At 36.5% G+C, this 14,703-nt stretch overlaps 1 protein-coding gene across 8 annotated transcripts in view; it reads left to right on the top strand.

Annotated features, from left to right (window-relative positions):
• Positions 1-262: 262 nt before the first annotated feature.
• The window catches only part of LOC127882171 (phospholipid transfer protein C2CD2L-like), an 86,169-nt gene continuing 71,728 nt past the window's right edge, over positions 263-14,703 (top strand). For all 8 annotated transcript variants that reach the window (XM_052430658.1, XM_052430657.1, XM_052430656.1 and 5 more), the window contains exon 1: positions 263-821. In XM_052430658.1, the coding sequence (XP_052286618.1) occupies positions 432-821 (390 nt within the window). In that variant the 5' untranslated portion in view covers positions 263-431. The remainder of the gene's footprint in view (positions 822-14,703) is intronic.

Below are 14,703 nucleotides of genomic sequence, written 5' to 3'. Positions count from 1 at the left end.
TGTTGAGATGAATTTCCTCTCATCCTGCGCGTAATACTGTTTACCCACCTTCAGCAACAGGTTTAGATGCATGTCCACCAATACTGCAAATAATGCCCTTATCCATGCCATCGGCATAAGGTGTAGAAGCATGTTCTCACAGCCTGCGAGCAATACCCTTATCCCGACTATCAAACAACTTTTATAAGGTGAAACAACTTTTCGCAGAGCTTTTTGAAAAGCTTTACAAAGGTTGCCTCGTTTTCATATGCAAGTTTGTGACGTCAATGGGATTCCCTATCAGAATGAAAACAAGCTAATTTGACAGGTATTCGGATAAGCCGAAAATACTCACCTTGAATTTCTTGTACCGCTGCCAAGCAGTTTATGGGAGAGAACAACGGTTGCTTAGGTAACGCATGCTTAATGCACGATCCTGATTGGTTTAACTCATGGCAGATATTACACTGAAGCTGATATGGTACAAGTTGGGCGAAACTTACACAAAGATGGCGGAGGCCGGTGCAAACATGAGCTGGTTTAGTTGGGAAGAACATTTCTTGGATTGTTTGTTGGTTTTCTGGATTTCAAGCGGATTACTAATCGTCGGGGTTGTCAACTCACTGACAACATTTTTCGGCCCCTTGCAACCCCGGATTTCGTGGAGACAATCCAAGGATGGCGGGACCAGCTCACCTGCAACCCCCCAGGGGCCGACAGGGCCCGAGTCCACCCAATGGCTCAACTCAGCTCTCAACTGGCTCTACCTGCACTATGACCAGTTTCCAGAGTTCGTCGATGCCTGGATCCAGGCACTTAATGAGCAGGCTAACAAATTAGGGGTAAGGTTATCCAAAAAATTAACATGTCATTAAAATAAACTAAATCTTCCATTACATGTCTTTATTTTGTTAAATTTGATAATTAGTGGTATTCTGTAGGTAAAATCAAAAATGATAACCATAAATGGATATCTGGTTTGATTACAACATTTTGTTGTTGTTATATTGCACTATACTTTGGAACCTTCACAGTTTGGGGACTGAATTTACTACAGGCCCAAATACAAATTGACCATTTCCCGTAATGTAATTAGCTTCCCCTTTGTGTTTGTCAAATATAGTTTGTCCAGGGACTTAAGTAAATTGATCGGATTATGCAAATGTGTGTTATTATTGCTGCTTAGTGCTCAATGATTGGCCAACACAATTCTTGATTGATCATTAATGTCCTTGCATACACAAATACAAAAAATGGTCTTTAAATAAAAATTAATCATAAACAAGCAACTCCTAACCCTTCAAAAAAAATAAATTATTTATTAACTTGATTCCTTCTGACACTATTGAAAGGAGCAACCCCATTAAAACAGAGTTTATTCAACTGGATATTAATCAACACTTGAAAGAAGCTACAATTTCTATGAAAATGCTTTCCTGCAGTTTGGTAGTAACAGTAAAGAAAGTACGAGGTAGTAAATACTAGAAAAGTTTGCTATAGAAATATCACATGCTAAGTACAGTGTATGATTCATAAAAAAGTATAGTTTGTGTTGCTATTTGAAGTTTAATTCATGCAAAATGGTCCAACAGATAATTTCTCTCTTCTACATTGTACAAATGATACATATTGGCTTTAAAGCCTTTACTAGTTACCAATACCTACAAGCATACATCCAAAATGCAATCAGTTAACTTGTACTATGAATAATAATTATTTAATAATAAAAAACACAAACTCAAACTTAGTATTGTTTTTTCTCTCTATTATTGTACATGGATATATAATTGCTTTTTAAAGTTGCATCTGTTACTCAAGTACAATGTAGCATAGATCTGTTCTTGTCTGGTTTACTCATTGAGCAATTAATTACATGGTTAACAGCCAGCATTTCTGAACATAAATAACAAGAAATATCTTTAAAAAAGATATACGGCGTTGATTGTGGTTGGAGTTTATGGAAGGTAAAGATTTAAATGAATGAGATCAAGGATAGCTAATATCTTTTTCTGTGCAGTTTTTAGCTGCATCAAACGCAGTACGGGATGTTACGCGGAGTTTTCGCGGCTTATTTTACATTATTACATATTGCTGGTCATAAACCTATAGATACAAAAAAGAAAACCAAAGTCAACCGGCCACACGCGAAGTCTCCGTACATATTTTAAATATGTATACGCGCGTTCTTCGAACAAACCTGTTTGAGTGGTTTATCGGGAATTGCTACGTGTATTTGATTCGATTATTAACAGTATCGAGAATCATCGCGCTCATACTTAATACATTAGTCAATATGCTGCAATAATACATTATTAAATATGATGGAATAATTCTTGTTAATTAATTAAAAAAAATATTTATCATGGTATTGTTGAAAACACATTAAGAATCTATTATTGACATGCCATAAAATAATATCGCTGGATATCTTCATTTCACATCTTTCTGGTGGTAAAGAAAATTCCGGTTCACCTAGTTCACGCTATAGCGTCTTTATTATATAACTATTATATAACTGACCGCGAACTCCGAACAGCACAGAAGGTCTGATCTGTATATAAACTCTGACATTCAAACACACTAACCGCGAACTGACCCCTTATACCTTGCGGGTTGAAATGCAACACATTAAAGTGAGGCATCGCTTCCACTGCTCTTTATACTTTTACATATAACATGTTGACAGGAATATGGAAGTCAGTACTAAATATGAGAACATGGCCTTTAAGTACACAACGTTCTCGCGCTGAAAATCCTCTGAAAATAAAAGATGTACGCACAAACTGTATTGATGTCGAGATTGAGTGTAAAACTGTTCTATCTATAAAGCCTTTTTATTAGAGATAAAACTGTTTCATGCTGAACACGCAGTAAAACAGTGTTACAAAGACGCGGACATGTTTCCAATGTTCTAGTGGTATTATCAAATCAGCCAATGCAGTCAATGAAGTGTATTCATCTGTACTTGGCCGCGGGAAGTTTTATTTGAGTTCTATTTGACGCTAACAAAGGTCAGGCTAAGGTGAAAAGCTGGCGTATACAGCTGACGCCGAAAAATACTAAATGCATCCAATACTGAAGGATGACATTGCTTTTCCTTGTGTAAATTGTTTGCCTGATTCATATGAGCCAGAAAATGATACAGAGCATCAGCTGTCAGTGTTTCCATAGTAACATGTACTATTCCTTATGTTTTCCAGGTTGTACGGCTATGTTATGGCAGTGAGAATAGAATTACAGTAAACATTGCGTGATAGTGAAATATGACATTTAATCATGATTATATTTGTTTGTGTAATGCAATTTGAAGCAACTAATTGAACAAACCTTATTTGCAGCCATAGTAAGTCTGAGTTCAATGCCCAGGGGGGGGGGGGGGGGGGGGGGGGAGGGGGTTAGCATCTAAGTATAGATGGGTATTGAAATTTGCTTGTTAATAAAATGCATATATATTGGAAAGTATCAGTATCAAATTGGGTATGATACATTTCATTCTTGTATATAAATGGGTATCAAAAAGTAAATTTTAGTAGCGAGAAAGATGCAGAAACTTGACTTGATACATATATAAAATTTACAATTAAACATATAATAGCAAATTCAATAAGTATACTGTATTGATATGATAGAGATTAAAATTCTAGTATGAAATGGGTCCACTTTATCATCAAACTCTAGTATTGAAATGGGTCCAGTTTATCAAAATTCTTGTTTTGAAATGGGTCCATTTTCTCAATGGTATGGTATATAAATGGGTCTGCTTTAGAATGGGTCTACTTTATCAGAGTTCCGGTATAAAAATGGGTCACATTTCGGCAGTCTCAGTGGGACACCCACCCCCGGGGTTCAATGACTGGTCAAGTGTATTTGGTCAACTGAAATTAAATCATTGCTCTTGATGGGCATTCAACACCACTTGAAATGGGCATCTTCAATTCAGTTGTAATATTCATTTTACTGAGCTCTTCATGTTTACTTAGAATCTACAGTTAAATGTCAGTTTTATCAAAAATTGTTCAAAATATCACACAATTTTCCCCCACTTAAATGACACTCACAATCCTAATTTCACTGGTGTAGGTCACCTTTTAAAAATCAAAGCACTGAAGGCACTGAAGATGTTCGCTGTTGTAGTCCTTGATAAACTTGTGCGCATTGCACAGGCCAGTGTTTTTTTCACCTATAGGGGAATGGTGGCGGGGCCCGTCCAAAGGGGAAAAACGCGTCGTTTTTTAGGAAAAGGGGAAAATTACAAATTCACTCTTTTTTATGTAATGATATTTATTATATGAATACACATGTATGTATGAATGCAATATTCACAGCTGAATGTTTCTGTCCTTTTTCTTAAATATATATCAATGATTGTTTCAACATTAGTTTCAGACAGTTCAGCCATCATGCACAGTCTCAGTTTTCCTAGCCAATTTCAGTCTAATTGGAATTTTTTTAATCAATAAAATGGCAAATTTGAGCATTTTTTACCAATAAAATGGAGCAAATTGGAATGTTTTTATCAATGTTGACACAATATAGATACATCAGGCCTTTCCCTGGCCATTTTTGGAAAAAATGAAATTCATGTGAAAAGTGACCACTGATTTGGGAAAAACTAATTTAACTCTTTATGATTATTCAAAATCATATTAATATTATATGTATATGCTTTGTTAGTTGTTTATGAAATAAATATGAGATATATGTATCATAAGACAGTTCTTTCTAAAAAAAAAAAAAAAAATGTTTTTTTTTTTTTTTTTTACTTTTGGAGGGGATTTTTTCTACAAATTAGGGGAAAAATATATACTATTTTTTTAGGGGAATGGGGCCGAATATTGGCCCTGAAATTGCCATAAAAAAAACACTGCAGGCTAATCAGTTTGCACAGGCTTATTTGACACGCATTAAGCCCCGTTTTCCATGAAAGCAGCCAATATGTTCAGATTTCAATGATAAACACTAGACTGGCCAATGTCGTCTTACAAGCTGGTAAATACACTCACTGCAGTAGTAGATGTAGACGCTCATAAGCATTCGTCGTCTGCAGTGCAGACAGGCAGTGGTAATCATTCCTAGCATAGTGAGTTATGGTTCTTAGCAAAGCTATGGCTTCTAAGCACATACTGATTTGCAAAACATGCTCTGTGAATTTAGTCGTGAGCTAATGACACCACAAGCCATGCGATTAAATGTTAATTATGGCTCTCTTGTGGCAAGTAAATTCCACTTCTTAATTCAAACCTGAAGCTGTCAGGCATATTCATTGACAGATTCTTCAAAGCAGTCTCTTGTTATAATTTTATATTTTTACCTTCACAGGAAATTAAAGGTCATATCACATTTGGTAGTGGGAGTTTCCATTTAATCAATAGATATTACTTCTAACAGCTAATAGGGATCAATAGCAACAGGTGTATTAGGTGTACTTGTTACCTTCATTGTCTTAAGTGACTCAAAGGAAAGTTTGTTGTAGGCTGTGTTATCGACAAATGACACACACATTTGTAAATATTCCTTTTCATTATTATGCTATAATGCTGGTTTAGACTAGCAACATTTCTGTGTATATTCTCGATACATGAATGTAAAACAACATATCCTGCAGTTAAATTCAAAACACATCATCATCAGTCTTATTATGTGTTAACATGGCTAAAATCCGTGTCTGGATTTCAAGGGGATATATTTGTTTCAAGGTGATTGCAATTTATAACTTCAAAAGTTGACATGTTAAAAAAAAACTTAGTTAGCTCCCCTTCTCTGTTTGTCTTTTGTTGTTTTCCAAGGATTAAAGTTCATTGAATGTAATATGCAAACATGTCTAGCTACTAACCAATGAATTTATATATTGCTTGTTTCATATAAAATCATATTTGTGGAATAATTAAGGAACAATTATATATGATAGTGTTATGCCAAAGATGTTTTTAGCTGATTGAACATTGATTTGTTCATTTTTAGCGAGGCTGTTTTCGTAGAAAACCTGAGGTATTGTCATAGCCTGCTCGCCGTCCGCCATCTGGCGTCGTGCTAAAACCTTTACATTGGCTCTAAAATAAAAGTGCTTCCACCTACAACTTTGAAACTTCATACGTAGATGCACCTTGATGAGTTTTACACGCCACACCCATTTTGGGTCACTAGGTCAAAGGTCAAGGTCACTGTGACCTCTAAAAAAAAAAAAAATTTCTACAAGCTTTCGCAGCCGAGCGTTGCACCCGTTATGCGGTGCTCTTGTTTAGAGTCTTGTGTTTGAATCCCACTGAAACTTTGGAGCAAAATATTTTGTCATGAATATAATATTAAAATTTTGTTTCTTGACATGGGAATATTCAAGTACAGTGTTTTAATACAGTATTATATTGAAATGTCGTTCTGTCAATATGCCCCATTAAGAAAATACATAATTTGTATTCTGGAAACAGTTTTGCTCACACAGCTCTGATGATGCATTACCAATTTACAAGTATATCCAGTAAATGTATAAACAGCAACATGTAAAATAAAAACCCTTCCTGTAAGGTTTATTGATATTTGTTTGCCTCTTTGAACAAGGTGCCAATAGGTGTGTTGTGGGCTTTCCAATAGGCCTTTCTCTAATGAAGGTAAATCATTATTATGCTAAATAGTTGTATGCGTAATTGATACATTGGGGATGGTTGCCCATTTGGTTACTATCTATGCCAGAGGGTTACGATAGATCCTAGGGCTGAGGCAAGCTTAATATGAAGCTTGGTTCCTGATTTCAATCCCCAAGGCAATAATGACATGTAGCTTCGGACCTCAATCCAGGGTGGGAGGGGCCAGGAGGGCTACAGCTTTTTATGCCCCCTTTCGAAGAAAAGGGGGCATATAGTGATCGGACTGTCCGTCTGTCTGTCTGTCTGTCCGTCACACTTTGCGTTTAGGTTTCGAAAAATGCTCATAACTTCTATGTCCCTTGAGATATAACCTTCATATATGGTATGCATGTGTATATGGACAAGGCCTTTCCATACTGTAAGACTTATCAGGACGGCGAGTTATATATTATAGTAGTCGCATATGTATGGTTTATGATAAAGTAAATAACGAAGGCTTTTGACAGGTTCACTAAACGTTCTATTTTTCCGTCTTTAAAAGTCTGGATCACCAGGGCCAGGCACACTAAACAAGTTTAACAACATTTGTAAATATAACTTGAATAATAAAGTACATCTAAGGCTCACCCTTTGACAGTTTATTTCAAGTTGTTTTAATTTGGGTATACTTAGAGTTTAAATTTAAGATTTATTTAGAATATATTTTATTTATCTTATTTTTTACTTTTTGATGTTGTCGATTCAGATTTGGAAATTTGAATGAATCTGCCTTCTGAAACTCCTTCTTTTATAGACAGTATCAGCCAATCAGACAGCACCTTATGAAATCCAGACCAATGAAAACAATCGTTACAAAGTGACATTGGCGTTCTAAAATGAATGATTCTGAGAAAATTTAGCTTCTGATGCAAAACTACAATTATTTACAATTATAATGTGGCGTTTACTTGATATTTTAGAACGAATGATATCTTATGAATAAAATGGCACCACAAATGGTTTCAATAGACAAAAATGTGATATCAAACGCCGGTTTCCAAAATAGACATTGACAGCTTCCAAACAAGATGGGGGATGTGAATGACGTTTGACAAGTAAGTTGACATGAGAAAACTGCTTAAGATTGCATTGCATACATTTACATGAACGATCTCATTTAGCCATTATGCTATAAGAAAAACATATTAAATATATATAAAGGGTGACCTTTTTCGGAATCATACTTATTTTAAGCATAAGCAAAAACTGCAAAATAACAACACATCAATAAATCATTAAATACAGTTTCAACAGTTTCCCAGTAAATTACTGGTGAATAAAATCACATTTTAACTATTATATTGCATAGGCTATATTAGCCTAACATTGATACTTGGGCAATGGCCAAGTAAACATACAATAAATTATTTGAGTCATAATAATATTGCAATTGCAATATAAACATAGCCTACAATTATTCATTTAACAACTACTAAGTAAAAATACAATATGAGATATATATTAGAAATTATTAGATGTTTAGAATTATGTCTTGAGTTCTGTAACAACTAACTTGTTACAATACGCACAATTTTTTTTACCCCTGTGACCTTGACCTTGAACTTAGGGTCTGCATTTAGGTTTCGAAATCTGCGTTTAGGTTTCGAAAAATGCTCATAACTTTTATGTCCCTTGAGATATAACCTTCATATTTGGTATGCATGTGTATATTGACAAGGCCTTTCGATACGCACGCAAATTTTTACCCCTGTGACCTTGACCTTGAACTTAGGGTCCACGTTTAGGTTTCGTAATCTGCGTTTAGGTTTTGAAAAATGCTCATAACTTCTATTTCCCTTGAGATATAACCTTCATATTTGGTATGCATGTGTATATGGACAAGGCCTTTCCATAGGCACAAACAATTTTACCCCTGTGACCTTGACCTTGAACTTAGGGTCCGCGTTTAGGTTTCAAAATCTGCGTTTAGGTTTCGAAAAATGCTCATGACTTCTATGTCCCTTGAGATATAACCTTCATATTTGGTATGCATGTGTATATGGACAAGGCCTTTCCATACACACACAAATTTTTACCCCTGTGACCTTGACCTTGAACTTAGGGGGCGCGTTTATGTTTCGAAATCTGCATTTAGGTTTCGAAAAAAGCTCATAACTTCTATGTCCCTTGAGATATAACCTTCATATTTGGTATGCATGTGTATATGGACAAGGCCTTTTCATATGCACACAAATTTTGACCCCTGTAACCTTGACCTTGAACTTAGGGTCCGCGTTGAGGTTTCGAAATCTGCATTTAGGTTTCGAAAAAATCTCATAACTTCTATCAAGCGTTTGACAAGCCTACCTAAGCGTCATAATTAGCAATAAACAGTACAGGAATACTAGAAATGGCGCGGCAGAGGCCGACGCGTATCCCCACGCCGCATGTTTGACCCAGGGGCGCCCCATGGTTGGTAATGGGGCCATGCATAGTTGAGATTGACCGTATTGTCATAAGAAAAGTTCAGTATCAATTAGAAGAGAATGGGTGTAGAAATGAAGAAATTATAGTAAAAGACAATTTTGGGTGGGTGTGGCCTATTATGGGCGGGGAGCCCCAGGGTAGGTAATGGGGACATACATAGTTGAAATTGACCGCATTGTCATAAGAGATGTTCAGTATCAATTTGAAGTAAATCTGTGTTGAAATGAAGAAATTATAGTAAAAGGCAATTTTGGGTGGACGTGGCCTATGTGGGCGGGGCGCCCAAGGGTTGGTAATGGCGCCATGCATAGTTGAGATTGACTGTATTGTCATAAAAGAGGTTCAGTATCAATTTGAAGTGAATCTGTGTAGAAATGAAGATATTATAGTAAAAGGCAATTTTGGGTGGGGGTGGCCTATGTGGGCGGGTTGCCCCAGGGTTGGTAATGGGGCCATGCATAGTTGAGATTAACTGTATTGTCATAAGAGAGATTCAGTATCAATTTCAAGTGAATCGGTGTACAAATGAAGACATTATAGTAAAAGGCAATTTTGGGTGGGCGTGGCCTATGTGGGTGTGGCCTATTATGGGCGGGGCGCCCCAGGGATGGTAATGGGGCCATACATAGTTGAGATTGACCGTATTGTCATAAGTGAAGTTCAGTATCAATTAGAAGTGAATCGGTGTAGAAATGAAGAAATTATAGTGAAAGACAATTTAGGGTGGGTGTGGCCTATTATGGGCGGGGCGCCCCAGGGTTGGTAATGGGGCCTTACATAGTTGAGATTGACCGTATTGTCATAAGAGATGTTCAGTATCAATTTGAAGTAAATCGGTGTAGAAATGAAGAAATTATAGAAAAAGGCAATTTTGGGTGGGCACGGCCTATGTAGGCGGGGCACCCCAGGGTTGGTAATGGCGCCATGCATAGTTGAGATTGACCGTATTGTCATAAAAGAGGTTCAGTATCAATTTGAAGTGAATTGGTGTAGAAATGAAGAAATTATAGTAAAAGGCAATTTTGGCTGGGCGTGGCCTATGTGGGCGGGGCGCCCCAGGGTTGGTAATGGGGCCATGCATAGTTGAGATTAACTGTATTGTCATAAGAGAGGTTCAGTATGAATTTGAAGTGAATCGGTGTAGATATGAAGAAATTATAGTTAAAGGCAATTTAGGGTGGGTGTGGCCTATGTGGGCGGGGCACCCCAGGGTTGGTAATGGGGCCATGCATAGCTGAGATTGACCGTATTGTCATAAGAGAGGTTCAGTATCAATTCAAAGTGAATCGGTGTAGAAATGAAGAAATTATAGTAAATGGCAATTTAGGGTGGGCGTGGCCTATGTGGGCGGGATGCCCTAGAGTTGGTAATGGGGCCATGCATAGCTGAGATTGACCGTTTTGTCATAAGAGAGGTTCAGTATCAATTTGAAGTGAATCTGTGTAGAAATGAATAAATTATAGTAAAAGGCAATATTGGGTGGGCGTGGCCTATATGGCCGGGGCGCCCAGGGTTGGTAATGGGGCCTTGCATAGTTGAGATTGACCTTATTGTCATAAGAGAGGCTCAGTATCAATTTGAAGTAAATCGGTGCAGAAATGAAGAAGTTAATGTAAAATAACATTAAAAAATGAGTGAAAATCTCTGACCCGGCCCCGGCCCAACCCCCATAACTTTTTACCCAGGGGTCAGATAAAAATTCCGTCACTGTCACCGTCGCACATATGCTCATAGCTACCATGTATGTAAGTTTCAAGGTTCTAGTGCTAATAGTGTAGGAGGAGCAGGTGGTCAGGACGGACGGACAGACGCACATCAATACAATATCCCCACTTTTTCTCTGAAAAACGTGGGGATTATAAGATAAGGGTTATTTAACTTAACCTCTGTGCAGATTCCGAGCATGCCTTTATCATATTGCCCATGCTACATACTGCCAGTAGTTTGCATGTATGTAATTGCCACAGGTTACCAACAATTTGCCAGATTGCAACAAATTACACATGAGACAATTAGCGTGGTACTTACATGTTAAGTAAAAAAATTATCAATGGAAATAAATGTTTTGTTTTTTTTAGTTGTATTTTTTAGCTCACCTGTCACAAAGTGACATGGTGAGCTTATGTGACCGTGTGATGTCCGGCGTCCGTTGTGCGTGCGTGTGTGTGTGCGTGCGTGTGTCAGTCAACAATTTGTTTGTGTAGACAGTAGAGGTCTCAGTTTTCATCCAATTTTTATGAAATTTGGTCAAAATGTTTATCTTGATGAAATCTGGGTTGGGATTGTATTTGGGTCAACTGGGGTCAAAAACTAGGTCACTAGGTCAAATGATAGAAAAATCTTGTGTAGATTGTATAGAGGTCACAGTTTTCATCCAATCTTTATGAAATTTGGTCAGAATGTTTAGCTAAATGAAATCTGGGTTGCGATTGTATTTGGGTCGTCTGGGGTTAAAAACTAGGTCACTAGGTCAAATAAGAGAAAAACCTTGTGTAGACAATAGAGGTCACAGTTTTCATGCAATCTTTATGAAATTTGGTCAGAATGTTTATCTTGATGAAATCTGGGTTGGGATTGTATTTGGGTCATCTGGGGTCAAAAACTAGGTCACTAGGTCAAATCATAGAAAAACGTTGTGAAGACAATAGAGGTCATAGTTTTCATATGATCTTAATGAATAGCAACTCCAGAAGCTGAGTGGCTAATCAGCTGATAATAGAAGAAAACCAATAATCATTGAAACCACTTCAAATAAAATCGGTCTTACACATTTGTTTTTAAAGATATGATTATCATTAAAAGTTATTTAAATAGGAAATAAAATTACCTTTTAAATGGTATAAATATCAATTTGATACTGATTGATTACGATATTATATAGCCTATTACCTAATTGGCTTCTGTGCATTTTGTTAAGTACCGCTGTTTATCACACTTTGTGCAATCATGCTGTGAGAGGCATCTGTTTTCATTCAATTTGCGACATAGTGGAATCAGTTACACATTGTTGTTTACAGGCTATTTTTATAGACCAATGAACGAGCTTTATGCAGGTGTTTGTAAAATTACTGTATGACCTTCCTATGCCGAGAAAATAAATCCCAAAGTTAATCGTAAATTGCCGAAAATCTCGTCAGTATTTCGAAAAATTACAAATATATTTATAAACTATACATTCTAAACTTTATTTTGATACCAAAAATAATATTCGCAAACAATTTTTAGCGCGTCCCATTTGTCTTTGAAAACGCGCCTTTGTTGAAAATTCCAGTCGAGTCGAAGGTCAAGCTTAGCCGCCATTTTGTTTACAGTCGCACTGCATAGTTTACAATCAGAAACAAGCTTTACGTTCGATTATTGGATTGTTGAAGCGTTATGATGGAATAAAAATTGATTGGTAAGTAAATAAATAATTGAATTATTTCATTTAATATCAATAAATCTCTACATATTTATTATAAATAGTCTTCAAGAAAAACGAAAGTGCATTCGTCACCAAGCCATTTTTCGGCTCGTACTACGAGTCGTAGTCGTTTAATGTTTGCAGTCGAACGGAATATAGAAAAACAATCAGTCAAACATATTTTAAGTAATTTTCGTAAAAACTAGTCATTAAATTATTACGTCTATATGTTTCCGCTAATGAAGTAGATAATAACGATGTTCCGATGTAAAACCAATATTGCAAATTATTTGCGATCACTTTTGTACCAAAAATTGAAAAAACGTTTCTTACTGTTAAAAAGCTAACTCGATTACGTTTACATAATTTATTGCACAAAAAGCTGAATTAGTGTGTGATGTTATCTTTTCAATTTAAGATGTAATGATGGGGACCCAGAACTACCCTGGACCTTACTGTCAAGCACTGGGCATCACAGATTCAATTCTGCGCAGCAAAGCTGACAACTTCCAGAAACTAACACTCACTAATGGAGCAGTTTTAAAAATATGGCAGATTGCAAAGAATAAAAATATTCACAGCAGTGAACTTGTCGGTTTGTTGGCTTTCTTGGATGAAGCATTAGTAAACTTTAATGAACGTGCAGTTACTATGAAAAGTCAGCGTCTGTCTGAAAACAAAAAGAAACTGCAACATAAAAAAATAAAATGTGCAAAAACTCTGCCAGAGTTGTTGAAACAAGAATTCACAGACAGTAAACATTTTGAACAAATGGTGCCTGCCAAAACATGCAATAATGTTTCCAATGAAAACGTTGATTTGACTGTGTGCCAAACCGTGACTGAAATTTCATGGCCTACTCCCCCGCCGCCTAGTAGTAGTAGTTCATCTGAAACATCCCTAAATCAAGAAAAAAAAGTCAGTGTCTTGTCAAACAAATTTCGAGAGTGATGATGATTTGGACAATACAAAATGTTATAAAATGACAAGGTATTTGTGTGCTTAGCAAAACAAGAATTTAAATAAACTAAACAAGAACATCAACTTAGCTAAGTTCAAAATTGCAGAATTGGAAAAAAGACGTGAATATTCCATAAAGAACATCAATAAAAGAGACGAAAATTGCCCGCACAAATTAAAAAAAACTTCGCGAAATATAATCAAACGAAACTCTAGATGAAATATGGTCAGAATGTTTATCTTGATAATATCAGATTTTGGATCGTATATGGGCCATCTGGGGTGAAAAATTAGGTCACTGGGCCAATTCTAGTAAAACCTTGTGTAAATGAAAGAGGTCACAGTTTTCATCATGTCTTAATGAAATTTTGTCAATGTATTAATTAATGAAATCTGGCTTGGGATTGTATATGGGTCTGATAGAATTTAAGATAATGTAGCAAGGTTAGTCAGGTGAGCAATTTAGGGCCATCATGGCCCTCTTGTTAAGCTCACCTGATTGCTCAGGTTAGCTTTTGGGATCAGTCGTTGTCTGTCGTCCATCCGTCTGTCGTCTGTCCGTCCACATTAGGTTGTAAACACTCTATATATGCCACATTTCTTGTGCGATCTTCATGAAACTTGGTCAGAAGATCTGTCCCAATGATATCTCGATCAAGTTCGAAAGTGGGTCATGCTGGGTCAAAAACTAGGTCACGAGGTCAAAAAAAAGAAAAACCTTGTAAACACTGTAGAAGTCACATTTCATGCCCAATCTTCATGTAACTTTGTCAAAATGTAAATGTCTTAATGATATGTTGGTTGAGTTAAAAAGTGGTTCCGGTTCGTTGAAATACATGGCCGCCAGTGGGTGAGGCAGTTTTGCTTATTTGGCTATAGAGAAACCTTGTAAACACTCTAAAAGTCACAATTTTTGCCCAATCATCATGAAACTTGGTCAAAACATTGGTTTTATTGATATCTGGGACAAGTTTGAAAATGGTCCAAATCGGTGAAAAAACATGGCCGCCAGTGGGTGGGGCAGTTTTCTCTAAATGTATATAGTGAAAACATGGGAACACTCTAGAAGTCACACTTTTGGCCCAATTTTCATGAAATTTGGTCAGCACATTTGTTTCCTAGATACGAGAGTTGACTTAGAAAATGGTTCCGGTCCGTTGAAAAACATGGCAACCAGGGGGGAGGGGCGCATTTTTCTTATATTTATATAGTAAAAAAGCTTGTGAACACTCTAGAAGTCACATTTTTTGCCCAATCATCATGAAACTTGGTGAAAAGATTGGTTTTATTTATATCTCATATGAGTTTGATAAT

The sequence above is a fragment of the Dreissena polymorpha genome, chromosome 5 (genome assembly GCF_020536995.1).
Source record: "Dreissena polymorpha isolate Duluth1 chromosome 5, UMN_Dpol_1.0, whole genome shotgun sequence".
In the NCBI taxonomy this organism is placed as follows: Eukaryota; Metazoa; Mollusca; class Bivalvia; order Myida; family Dreissenidae; genus Dreissena; species Dreissena polymorpha.
The sequence above is the reverse complement of the archived record's forward strand: the minus strand, read 5'-3'. Positions and strand labels throughout refer to the sequence as shown.